General features: G+C 53.0%; 1 protein-coding gene across 1 annotated transcript; it reads left to right on the top strand.

The window, feature by feature from the left end:
• Positions 1-4,036: 4,036 nt before the first annotated feature.
• LOC132321508 (olfactory receptor 14A16-like) lies at positions 4,037-4,432 on the top strand (the record flags this gene model as incomplete). Its single annotated transcript, XM_059835003.1, has 1 exon — positions 4,037-4,432. A coding segment is annotated over exon 1 (396 nt), but the record flags the coding sequence as incomplete, so codon positions are not given.
• Between the last annotated feature and the right edge of the window lie 8,611 nt (positions 4,433-13,043).

Here is a 13,043-nt window from a genome sequence, read left to right as displayed (position 1 = left end):
CTCCACTGCAGCACCCCAGCTCAGCAAGCTGTGCCACCACATCTCATTTAATCCCAAACCATCACAGTAGAGTGACAAGTCCTGGGGCTTCAGCTCCTCCTGCCTGTGCTCCAGCTCCTCCTGGCCATGCACCTTTGGGCTGCAGCACCTCAGCTGTGGCACCGGGGTGGAGCGCAGACTTCTCACAGGGAAACCTGATCACTGGTCCTGACCAGAAGACCATTGTGCATCAAACAGTTAGTGCTGTGCTGCGCTGTGCTGCGTGTACAGCGTGGCCTCCACACCTGTACTGTGCTGCAGAGATCCCTTGGGCACAGGACAACCTCAGCAGCTCCTTGTCACAGTGCAGCCTGCGGGCAGCTCCCACTCGGTACCGGCCATCATGGCACCTGCATGGCCTTGTCTCTGTCTGACAATGCAGCAGGAAGGTCTCATGAGAACATCATTTCTGACTGACTGTGGAGAAGAGGAAGAGAGTCGTTTCCTCCTAAGGGAATACAGTATGAGTTTGATTGACCAAAACAGGAGACTGTCTTCTCTGGACGGGCTCTGCATGGTGTGCTGTGCATGGCTGGGAGTCCCATCTGATGTTACACCACCTAGGCATCCCACCACCTAAGTGGATCAAAGATTACCTATACTCTTCTTTCCTTATAATCCTCGCCCTCACAGCATTTTAAATGGTACCTCACAGAGTGTGAGTACCTTCCTTACTGGGATCATCATGGACCAGGATCTACTGGTGAAGAACTCTCCAAGCACACTTGGATGCAGCCCCTACGGTCCAATGGACTGGTAGGTGTGCAGTTTGCTCAGGTAACCCCTGGCTTCATCCCCATTCACAGCTGGTTGTTCTCCTCCAGAGCTCTGCCTCAAAGCACAAAGGCCTGGGAGACCTTTAATGGTGGAAACTGAGGCAAAGGGGACACAGAGCATCTCGGATCTATCTACACCTACTCTTACTAAAATTAGAAGTGGTTCCACAGTCTCTCTGTCTCTTCCTTAACTCTTCCTGAAGTAGCAACAGCTCATCTAGGTGCCCTTGAATTCTTTTTTGGGTTTCAATTGAGTTTTGGTATGGACAACTGCTGTGCTTGGAGGATGCGGTCCATGAAGACAAGATGTGCGCAAGCACACTGAGAAAAGGATTCTTCTGTTCCTGGACTGTATCATCATGGGAGTGAATAAAGATCCCTGTGTGATGTGCTTTGTGTTCACGCAATGCCTGCAGCTATTGGGCAGAGAAGGGACAGACGTTGCCTCTCTGATGACATCTGATGACCAATACCTCTGAGTGATGGCAACAGCAATGGCACACAGCCACCAAATTGCATTGTGTGCAATGCCGCCTGCGGTGTCTTGTCACGCACCCACCCTGAATGGGAATTGCTTTCCTGTTGGTCCTGTGATTTTCTTGCCAGCCCTGGCATCTCATGTAGCTCTGTGGGCCTGGATTTCAACATTACATTGAGCAGCTGCCTTGAATTCTGTACCACAATGTGGGGATGAACATGAGACAGCTGCCAATACAGTCAGTGAAGATCTAGTAAACCCAACACCTGGAGGAGAGGAAGAAAGAGACTGAGCTCTCCCTATGGCATACGACTCCATTCCATCCTATGAATGTCTCTATAGGCTGACCTGAACATAACGAGTAGGGACAGGTTCAGTTGCCCTTAATTTGGGCAGCAGCTGTCCTTTCAGTTGGCCAAAGGAAATCCCCAAGAGCCTCCAAGAAGATGCCCCAGATGTTGGCCTGTCTCTACATCAGCCTGCACGTATCTTCAATCTGTCTCTATTAGCGGCACACATCTTTGACCACCTCTGGCACCTCAGATGTCACCAGACAACTGCATCTGAACAGCTCACTCCTGGCCTCCAGCTCCATTAATTACCATGGGAGCTGAGAGCAGGAGCTCACATGCAGGTGCCTATTGTGTGTCCACCTGAAGGGGGGCAGGAGGAATCCCACCTGCTGTGGGTCTGTGGTGTGCATGGGAGGGAGCTGAGTGCCCTTCCAGCCCCAGCACTCCAAACCCAGGATGAGATGCCTTGTCGGGCTCAGCTGCATCCCTTCCCTCAGCAGGGGTAAAGGAGATCCCTGCCTGTCCCTGTCTGGCTGTCCTGTCTAAAGATGGGCCAAGAAAAGTTGATATTTGGGTGTGACTCTGTCCCTCAGCAGGGAAATGTCAGTGCTGGAAAGAAGTGTCTCTCCCCAGCTGCGGGAGGGAACCTCAGTGATTGCTCCAGCCTGTTTCACAGCAGGTTCCCCTGGAGCCCCAGGGACCCCTGGGGGGAGCCCCGAGGGGCAGAGAAAGTGCCGCCTTGGGCTGCTCCTCTGCTGCTGAGCTGTGCCGGGCTCCTGGGATGGAGGGAGCTCACGGCAAGCGGGCAGCGCTGAGGAGAGACAGCTCTGCCCAGGAGCAGCTCCTCTGCAGAGCGCAGCAGGGCTGAGGGCACTGCCTGCAGGCACCGAGGGGAGAGGATCAAGGCAGAGAGAGGTTAAAGGCAGTCTGGGGTGGGAGGACAGAGGCGAGCTCACTGGAGGAGAAATCTTCACAGCCCTTGACACGGTAAGTCTCTGGGTGCAGGGCAATGCAGCTACAGTTCATGGAGGGCTCTCGTAAAGCTGGCATGGTACCCAGGAATGTCACTCCAGTGTAGAGGAGGAGGAGGTGCCCCAGAGCAGGGCTTCCCTGCTGCACCATCAGAGGGACAGGGCATGAGGGCTGCCTTCTGCCAGGGACGGCTGCAGGGTGTGAAGGTGGGTGTGCAGCCAGGGGTGCCCAGGGCTGTCCTTCCGAGCAGGGTCCCTGCACCCCCGGGGCTGGGTGCTGGGGCAGGGACTCTGCCGCCTGCCAGGGTCAGCACTCAGCCTTTCCTGGGGAGCTCCCCACGGCACTGTGGGTGGCCCTTCAGCGCAGGGCAGGGTCCTTCTGCTGTGGAGAGAGTGCTGCCTGGGTCAGGGCTGCTCACAGCTCCACATACCCCCCAGGACATTTCCAAGGGCACTTTTCAAAAGGAAGGTCTATGTGGCGGTTACCTGAAAGGGAAGCTGCCGGTGTTTTGCATTTTCTCCTCTTGGTTGTCTGGGAGGGCAGTGGGAGATGGGAATTTATTTCTATGTTCTGGGGAAGGCCCTGAGACCCCACTTCTCATTAGCTCTTGTCTGATCTGCTCCTTAGCTCCGGCACAGACAGAGGTGCCCCTGGGCAGTACCCTGGTGCCAGGAGGTGTCTGCAGGGCAGAGCTGAGCACACGGTGAGTGGGATGGGGTCTTTGAGAGATGGTAGGAGAGAGACATGGGGACAGGGAATCAGCTTCCAGCAGGGACATCTCCAGCAGAGACAAGGGCAGGGAATGAGAAGGAGCTGCTACCAGAAATGCCATGGCAGGGGCTATTCAGGCACCTCCCTGCCATGCCCTGGAGTGCAGATACCTTCCCCAGAGCAACCCCCTGGTCTCCTCTCCTGCCCAGCAGAGCCTCTGCCTTCATGGCCATGGGGTCCCCGTTATGAGTCATCCCCTGGGCAGCTTGCCTTCCAGGTGGATGTGTCTTGGGATGCAGTACACAAAAAAGAGACTAAAACCACCTGCCCTACAGTGACACCATCTGAGAGGTGGTGAGCACAGCTGGGTAAGGAGAAGGCTTCATAGCACGCCCCTCTGCCTTTCTGACCTCACCTCATTTTTTTGAAGCATTGCAGTTTTCTTCCCTGTTTCCCCACCCTTCCGTGATGCTCTTGCTCTCTGGGGTATGGATGGGGGTACAGGTCAGCTTCTGTTCTGGCACTGACTCTGTGTGTCCTTCCCTGGAAGTGTCTTCATGGGAAGTAGGTGCCCAAGCTCTGTTTTAAACTGTCAGGCACCATGCCATTCAATTGACAGGGCTGGGGAATGCGCTGGCTTGTTCCTCATTCATCACAGGGATGGGGATTTCTATGACAAATGGCATGTTATTTTCCTCACAGAAGTCTGTCCTCAATTGTCATTGTCTTTTTCACCTTGGACAGGTCCCAATGCCCACAGAAAGCAAATGTCCAACAGCAGCTCCATCAGCCAGTTCCTCCTCCTGGCATTCGCAGACACACGGGAGCTGCAGCTCTTGCACTTCTGGCTCTTCCTGGGCATCTACCTGGCTGCCCTCCTGGGTAATGGCCTCATCATCACCGCCATAGCCTGCGACCACCACCTCCACAGCCCCATGTACTTCTTCCTCCTCAACCTTTCCTTCATCGACCTGGGCTTCGTCTCCACCACTCTCCCCAAAGCCATGGCCAATTCCCTCTGGGACACCAGGGCCATCTCCTATGCAGGATGTGCTGCCCAAGTCTTTTTTGTTTTATTTTTGATGTCAGCAGAATTTTTTCTTCTCACTGTCATGGCCTTCGACCGCTACATTGCCATCTGCAAACCCCTGCACTATGGGAGCCTCCTGGGCAGCAGAGCTTGTGCCAAAATAGCAACAGCTGCCTGGGGCAGTGGGTTTCTCAATTCTCTTCTTCACACTACCAATACATTTTCACTACCACTTTGCGAAAGCAATGCCTTGGACCAGTTCTTCTGTGAAATTCCCCCAGTCCTCAAGCTCTCCTGCTCAGACTCCTACCTCAGGGTAGCTGGGCCTCTTAGTTTTAGTGCTTTTCTATTCTGGGGTTGTTTTATATTCATCTTGCTGTCCTATGTGCAGATCTTGAGGGCCGTGTTGAGGATCCCCTCTGAGCAGGGACGGCACAAAGCCTTTTCCACGTGCCTCCCTCACCTGGCTGTGGTCTCCCTGTTTATCTGTACTGGCACGTTCGCCTACCTCAAGCCCCCCTCCATCTCCTCTGCAGCTCTGGATTCAGTGATGGCAATGCTGTACTCGGTGGTGACCCCAGCCTTGAACCCCCTCATCTACAGCATGAGGAACCGGGACCTCAAGGATGCCATGAAGAAAGTGATTTTAGGGATATTTCCCATGTATCCCATTGCTGGACTGTCCTTTGTTTGCTCTTTTGTCCTTTCTGTTTTCATTATCTGTTGTTCTTAGCCTTTATTGTGTTCCTACATAAATGTTGAGATTCTCCTTACTTCTACTGAGGAATGAGCCTGCTTTGTCTTCCCTGGCTCTGAAATAAAAGTCTGTCTTTCACTGGGACAGAGCTACACTCTCATAGCATTTCTGAAATCAAATGGGATCTCCCCAGTGTGCTGACTGAAGTTTGGGCTCTTCTTCCAAAGCTGATGGCAGCAACAGGCCCAAGGAATTTCACCTCAAAAGGGCCTTTTTCTCCTTGGAATTGAGAGAGAAACTCTCGTTGTCACATTGTCACAGCTGTTAGAGACCTGGGGCTGGATCTTGGACTCACCCTTTGGTGTATGGTGGCCGTGGAGATGGTAAATGAGCACTGAGTTACGCACCCAGGGCTGTCCCACATATGACTGTGCAGAAGACGTCCTCCAGGAGGGGAATCTACAGCTACCTGGAGAGCCTGGGGGTTCTGCAGGGGCAGCACGTTCCTGGGGTGGGCAGTGACTGGATCCTCCCAAAGTAAAAGGTCACCCAACGGGGAATCACTCAAAGGAAATTGCTAAATGCCGGTCTCGGCGAGGAAATACAGATGGACACACCTGACCAACTCCAGCAGGGAACAGCACCTTTGCAGCACCCACAGCACCGGCAGAACACACACAGGCATGAGTATCACAACCGGCCTCATCCCGCTCCCTTCTCAAGCTGGTCTGGTGTGCAGGTGACAAGTGGTCTGTGCAGATCCTGCAGCGCTTACCCACGGGCACACACGCTCACGGTCCCTCCAGTGTGGGCCTGCGCTTGGGTCTGCCCAGGTGTCCTGCCCACACCTGGGGCCGTTAACCTGGGGGTGTAGGTCGAAAGCTGTCTGAATATGAGCCAGCAGTTTGCCCAGGTGGCCAAGAAGGCCAATGGCATCCAGGACCGTATCAGAAACAACAGGAGTAGGGAAGTGATTGTCCCCCTGTACTCAGCACTGATGAGGCCACACCTCGACTACTTTGTTCAGTTTTGGGCCCCTAGCTACAAGAAAGACATTGAGATGCTGGAGTTTGTCCAAAGAAGGGCAATGAAGCTGGTGAAGGTTCCTGCGAACAAATGTTGTGAGGAGTGGCTAAGGGAAATGGAGAAAAGGACTCTCAGGGAGACCTTCTCGCTCACTACCTGAGGGAACTGGGGTTGTTCAGTCTGGAGAATAGAAGGCTGAGGAGACACCTTATTGCTCTCTACAACTACTTGAAAGGGGGTTGCAGAGAGGTGGGTGCTGGTCTCTTCTCCCAAGTGACTAGCAATAGAACAGGAGGAAATGGCCTCAAGTTGTACCAGGGGAGGTTTAGGCTGGATATTAGGAAAAATTTCTTTACTGAGAGAGAGGTGAAGCATTGGAACAGGCTGCCCAGGGAAGTGGTGAGGTCACCGTCACTGGAGGTGTTAAAGGAAAATGTGGACGTGGCACTGCAGGGCAAGGTTTCATGGGCATGGTGGTGTTGGGTTGATGGTTGGACTTGACGATTTTACAGGTCTTTTCCAAACTTAATGATTCTGTGATTCTTGAAGAAGGACAAGCTGCTGCTGAGAATGTCCCCGGGGGAGGAAAGCCTGTGATCCAGCCACACTGTGGACATCATGCTGGGGGCTGACCAGCTAGATAGCAGCCCTGCCGAGAAGGACTGGGTGTCCCCAGGACAAGCTGCTGAGCATGTGCCAATACGGCACCCCTGCAGCAAAGGCCAACAGCCTCCTGGGAGAACATTGCTGGCAGATGGAGGGAGGTGGTCTTTCCCCTCTCCTCTGCACTGGTGAAACCACAAATGGTTTAAGGGACTACAGCATCTTCCATAGGAGGAAAGGCTGAGAGATCTAGGACTGTTCAGTCTGGAGAAGAACAGGCTCAGAGGGGCCTTATTGGAGCACATAAATTCCTGATGGGAGTGAATGAAGACAAGGGAGCCAAACTCCCTTATTGAGAGCAGCCCTGCCGAGAAGGACTTGGGGCTACTGGGGGATGAAAAGCCGGACATGAGCCGGCAATGGGTGCTCACAGCCCAGAAGGCCAACCATATCCTGGGCTGCATCAAAAGAAGTGAGGCCAGCAGGCCGAGGGAGGTGATTCTGCCCCTCTACTCTGCGCTGGTGAGACCCCACCTGGAGTCCTGCATCCAGCTCTGGAGCCCTCAGCACAGGAAAGACACGGAGCGGTTCCGGAGGAGGCCACAAAAATGATCAGAGGGATAGAACACCTCTCCTATGGAGGAAGGCTGTTTAGCCTGGAGAAGAGAAGGCTCCGGGGAGACCTTATTGCAGCCTTTCAACGCTTAAAGAGGACTTATAAGAAAGATGGGGACAAAGCTTTTAGCAGGGCCTGTTGCGATAGGACAAGGGCTAATGGTTTTAAACTAAGAGAGGATAGAATTAGACCAGCTATAAGGAAGAAATCTTTTATGACGAGGATGGTGAAACAGGTTGCTCAGAGAGGTGGTAGATGCCCCATCCCTGGAAACATTCCAGGTCAGGTTGGACGGGGCTCTGAGCAACCTGATCTAGTGGAAGACGTCCCTGCTCATTGCAGGGGGGTTGGACTAGATGACCTCTAAAGGTCCCTCCAACCCAAACTATTCTATGATTCTGGGATTCTATGAAACTCTCTTCGGTAGTTCCCAATGAACAAGACAAGGGGTGGTGGACACAGATTAAAACCACATAAAATTCCATCTGAATGCAAAAAAACACATTTTGATTGGGAGGGTGGTTAAACACTGGAACAGGTTGCCCAGAGAGATGGTGCAATCTCCATCCTTGGAGACTTTCCAAACCCACCTAGACAAGGTCCTGAGCAACCTGCTCCAGCTGACCCTGCCTCAACTGGGGGTTGAACTAGATGATCTCCAGAGACCCCTCCCAACCTCAACTATGCCGTGAGGATGAAGGAAAAAAGTAAGACAGAAAGAAGTGAACAGCACATAGCCTTGACCAGAACTACAGTGGGATCCTGTGGAGAGGATGCATGCTGGAGCAGAGGAGAAGTGTGAGGAAGAAGGAGTGGCCGAGATGAACTGTTATGTACGGATTGACCCTTCCCATTTCCCACCCGCCCTGCGCCTCTCAGGGTTGGGTTGGGTAGAAGAACTGGGAATGAAGGAGTAATGTGAACCTGGGAAAAAGGAGCGGGGTGGGGAAATGTTCTTTAATATTTCTGTTAGATCTTCTCACTATCCAAATCTCTTTTAATTGACAATAAATTAAATTTCTCTTCCCCAAGCCAGCTCTTCTTTGCCGGTGACAGGAATTAGTAAGCGATCTCCCTGTCTTCACTTTGACCCATGAGCTAGTCCATCTTATTTTCTCCCTTGGCCCTATTGAGTAGGGGGAGGGACTGAGCAGCTGGGTTGGTGTCTGGCTGCTGGTCAAAGTCAACCCACCACAGGACCGCGTCTGCACTACTGTGTTTAGTATGGGGCTCCCCAGCACAAGAAGCACCCTGACAGGCTGGAGCGAGTCCTGCAGAGGCCAGAAGAATGGTTGGGGCCTGGAGCACGCGATGGAGAAGGAGAGGCTGAGAGAGAGGTTTTTGAGAAATCCCTCAGAGCCAAACAGGGGAGCAAGGACGCAGGCCAGTTGGTGGGTGATCAGTCGATGGAGATTTTCAATATTTGTCGAGACAAGGCCATGAGCACCTGATGTAGCTGGAGCTGTCTGAGAATGGGCTGGGCTGAGAGTCCAGCTGTGGCAAGAGCTGTGGGAATCAGTGTGTAATAAGTGTCAGTGGGAACCTGGTTTCCTTTCTGTTAATAATGGCAGTGGAGCTGGGCTGTATGGGCAGAGACGGAAATGGTGGGAGTGTGGGACTGGTTTGGGACAATTTTCCAGTGGAACTGCAGAGTCCTTGTTTGTGGGTAGCTCGACTTAGTGCTTTGCTTTTGTGGCACGTTCCCTTTGAGGGAGTTACACCTTCTGAGTCTCCAGTCATTCCAACCCCAGGGCACAGTGTGAGTCCCCATGTTCTCCTGACACCTCTGATATATGCTAGGAGTACTGTCATATATGTAGCAAGCTGAGGAGATAATGGGGAGCTCATGGACCATCTGTACCACCACTGGCCATCAAGAAGAGAGCTTTTAAAACCAGAACTTTTTTTTTTTCCCAATGGAACGCAACCTTACCATGAGCTTAACCCCAAAAACACTGAGAACAAAAGGAGAACAGAAACTTTAAAAGAGCAACTCTATGGATATTTTCTTGGAAGCAACTCAACCAGCCTTCAGGCACTGCACCTGGGAGATCCCCTTTTACCGAAAAGCTGCCATTGGACAGGCCACAGCTGATACAGTGTTGTGCAAGGGTGACCCATGACACCACCAAGACTCAACAGAAGGAGTATAAACCAAGAAAATTTTTCATGAGTAGAATTATCACAAGAGGAAAAAGCCGACTTGTGGCCTAAGAGAATCTCTGGGAAATGTGGATAGGAGGGGAGCCAGGTTATTTTCTGTGAAACAGCATCCATGGGGTCAGGTTCCCTAAGGCATTCTTGAGCTCCTGGTTCCTCATGCTGTAGATGAGGGGGTTCACTGCTGGAGGCACCACCGAGTACAGAACTGCCACCACCAGGTCCAAGGATGGGGAGGAGATAGAGGGGGGCTTCAGGTGGGCAAACACTGCAGTGATGAGAAACAGGGAAACCACAGCCAGGTGAGGGAGGCACGTGGAAAAGGCTTTGTGCTGTCCCTGCTCAGAGGGGATCCTCAGAACGGCCCTCAAGATCTGCACATAGGACAGCACAATGAAAACAAAAACCCCAAGGACTAAACAGGCAGTAACCACAAGAAGCCCAATTTCCATGAGGTAGGCATCTGAGCAGGAGAGCTTGCTGATATGTGGAATTTCATAGAAGAACTGGTCCATGGCATTGCCTTGGCAGAGTGGTAGTGAAAATGTATTGGCTGTGTGAAGAAGGGAATTGAGAAACCCACTGCCCCAGGCAGCTACTGCCATGTGGACACAAGCTGTGCTGCCCAGGAGGGTCCCGTAGTGCAGGGGTTTGCAGATGGCAATGTAGCGGTCATAGGACATGACAGTGAGAAGATACAGTTCTGCTGACATGAAAAAAACAAACAGAAAGACCTGTGCAGCACATCCTGAGTAGGAGATGGCCCTGGTGTCCCAGAGGGAACTGGCCATGGCTTTGGGGACAGTGGTGGAGAGGGAGCCCAGGTCAAGGAGGGAGAGGTTGAGGAGGAAGAAGTACATGGGGCTGTGGAGGTGGTGGTCACAGGCTATGGCGGTGATGATGAGGCCATTGCGCAGGAGGGCAGCCAGGTAGATGCCCAGGAAGAGGCAGAAGTGCAAGAGCTGCAGCTCCCGCGTGTCTGCGAATGCCAGGAGGAGGAACTGGGTGATGGAGCTGCTGTTGGACATTTTCTTTCTCTTGGTATGTGGCTCTGAACTAAGAAGGAAAAGATGGGAAAAAATTAGGACAGATTTCTCTGAGAAAAGCTTCTCCATTTTTCACAGAAATCCCCCCGCAGTTGGAATGCATTTCCTTTCTCTAGTTTGTGCTGGCTGAGTGTGCTGTGAGGAGCAGGAACTCTGCCCTTCTGCTGCTGAGGAGTCAGCTTTGCTCTCCTGCAGTGGGTACATGGGAGCTCATTTGTCACAGCTCCGATGATCACAGGGGATGTCAGATGTAATCCACCTTTCATGGAAAAGTTGAATATCTGCACTCATGACTGAGAGGAACGTGCCCTGAGGAAGAGGGGCTTAGCATGTCTTTTTGACAATATTGTCTGTGGGTTTTTTTTTACACCATCACATCTGGCGGGTGTTTTTTTTAGGGGTAGAAATCCTCTTTTTTATGACTGAAAATGTGAAGAGTCTTGAGATGGGACAGGCAAAAGGTCTCAGCCATTTGTAACTTAATGCAGAGTCAGGAGAGCTGCAGTGTCTATCAGTTCTTTTCCCATCCACCCTGTCCTTTCGCTTGTGCTGCCTTGAAGATGACTTCACTCACAAATTACTCTTTTAAAAAAAACCCTAAAACCTGGACTCTGATGAGACCAGAGGAGTCCTGTTTCAAAGGACAGCTCTGCAAACTCTTCTCTAGCCCAGCCCAGAGGTGGAGGTGTGATGGAGAGGGCAGGATACGACCCCTCACAGAGAGAAGCAACTGACTCTGCGAGGAGAGGTGCACCTCGAATACTGTGTTCAGTTTTGGGCCCCTCACTACAAGAAAGACACTGAGGTGCTGGAGCGTGTCCAGAGAAGGGCGACGAAGCTGGTGAGGGGTCTGGAACACAAGTCTGATGAGGAGCGGCTGAGGGAGCTGGGGGTGTTCAGTCTGGAGAAGAGGCGGCTGAGGGGAGACCTCATCGCTCTCTACAACTGCCTGAAAGGGGGTTGTGGTGAGGTGGGTGTTGGTCTCTTCTCCCAAGTGACTAGTGACAGGACTAGAGGAAATGGCCTCAAGTTGCGGCAGGGGAGGTTCAGGCTGGATATTAGGAAAAAGTTCTTTACTGAGAGAGTAGTGAAACATTGGAATAGGCTGCCCAGGGAGGTGGTAGAGTCACCCTCCCTGGAGGTATTCAAGGAGCGTGTGGATGTGGCATTGTGGGATGTAGCTTGATGGGCACGGAGCTGTGTGGTGTTGAGTGGGTTGGTTTTTTGGTGTGTTGTGGTTTGTTGTTGTGGTGTGGTTTGTTTTTGGTTTTTTTTATTTTTTTTTTTTTTTGGTTGGACTTGATGATCTTACAGGTCTTTTCCAACCTTAGTGATTCTGTGATTCTGTGATTCTGTGATTCTGTGAAAGGCTCCGCACTCCCGAGGATCCCACAGCAGAGCTGCGCCTTTCTGGGGGGCAGCTTGCAAGCCCTGCAGGACAGGCAAAGCAGAGACTCGGGGGTCCCTCCGATGGGAGGTTCTACAGAGAGAGTCAGCTCATTGCCCCGCAGACAGTGCCCAGCAGACATCTGCAGGGAAACACAGAAAGAGAGCTGCCTGAGCGCACCCTCCCCCTGTGCTTGTTTGCAGTGTCCTCCCAACCCCGTCCCTGTCTCTGCTGCCTGCAGCTGTCCCTGCCAGGAGCTGGTTCTCTGTCCCCTGTGTCTCCTCCCTGGCAGTGCTCACAGAGCCCATCCCACCCGCTGCCTGCTCAGCTCTGCCCTGCAGAGCCCTCCCTGCAGCAGGACACTGCCCAGGGGCATCTCTGGGTGTGCAGGCTCTGAGGGGAACATCAGACCAGCCCTGGCGAGGCTGGAAAAGTGACACTGATGCTGTCTGTAACCACGGCATGGTGATTTCCAATACTCCCCGCTTTATTCACCTCTAAGAGGAACAGACTTGGAATTTCAGCGCCTCCTCCAGAAATGAGAGGTTAATTTCTATGTGCCATTGCCCACCCAGACAACCCAGAGGAGAAGAGTGAAAGACCAGGATCCTTTCCTTTCAGGCAGCCCCTGCCTTGCTGTGCTTCCTGAAAAGTCTCCTGGGAAGATCCTGCAGTGATGTGGAGCTGTGAGCAGCCCTGACCCACACAGCACCCTCTCAACAGCAGAAGGACCCTGCCATCGCACTGGTCTCTCCTTCCACCCCCAGCTTCTCCCCACAGCGCCGTGGGGAGCTCCCCGGGCAGGCTGAGTGCTGACCCTGGCAGGCGGCAGAGTCCCTGCCCCAGCACCCAGCCCCGGGGGTGCAGGGACCCTGCTCGGAAGGACAGCCCTGGGCACCCCTGGCTGCACACCCACCTTCACACCCTGCAGCCGTCCCTGGCAGAAGGCAGCCCTCATGCCCTGTCCCTCTCATGGTGCAGCAGGGAAGCCCTGCTCTGGAGCACCTTCTTCTCCTCTACACCAGAGAACCTGCGGCACTTCTTCCTCAAAGGTCTCAGCGTTTGTGGAATGTGCCAGCATTAGGAGATCTGGCCGTGAACTGTACCTAAATCGCCCTGCAGCCAGAGACTTACCGTGTCAAGGGCTGTGAAGATTTCTCCTCCAGTGAGCTCGCCTCTGTCCTCCCACCCCAGACTGCCTTTAACCTC

The sequence above is a fragment of the Gavia stellata genome, unplaced genomic scaffold, assembly GCF_030936135.1.
Source record: "Gavia stellata isolate bGavSte3 unplaced genomic scaffold, bGavSte3.hap2 HAP2_SCAFFOLD_42, whole genome shotgun sequence".
In the NCBI taxonomy this organism is placed as follows: Eukaryota; Metazoa; Chordata; class Aves; order Gaviiformes; family Gaviidae; genus Gavia; species Gavia stellata.
The sequence above is the reverse complement of the archived record's forward strand: the minus strand, read 5'-3'. Positions and strand labels throughout refer to the sequence as shown.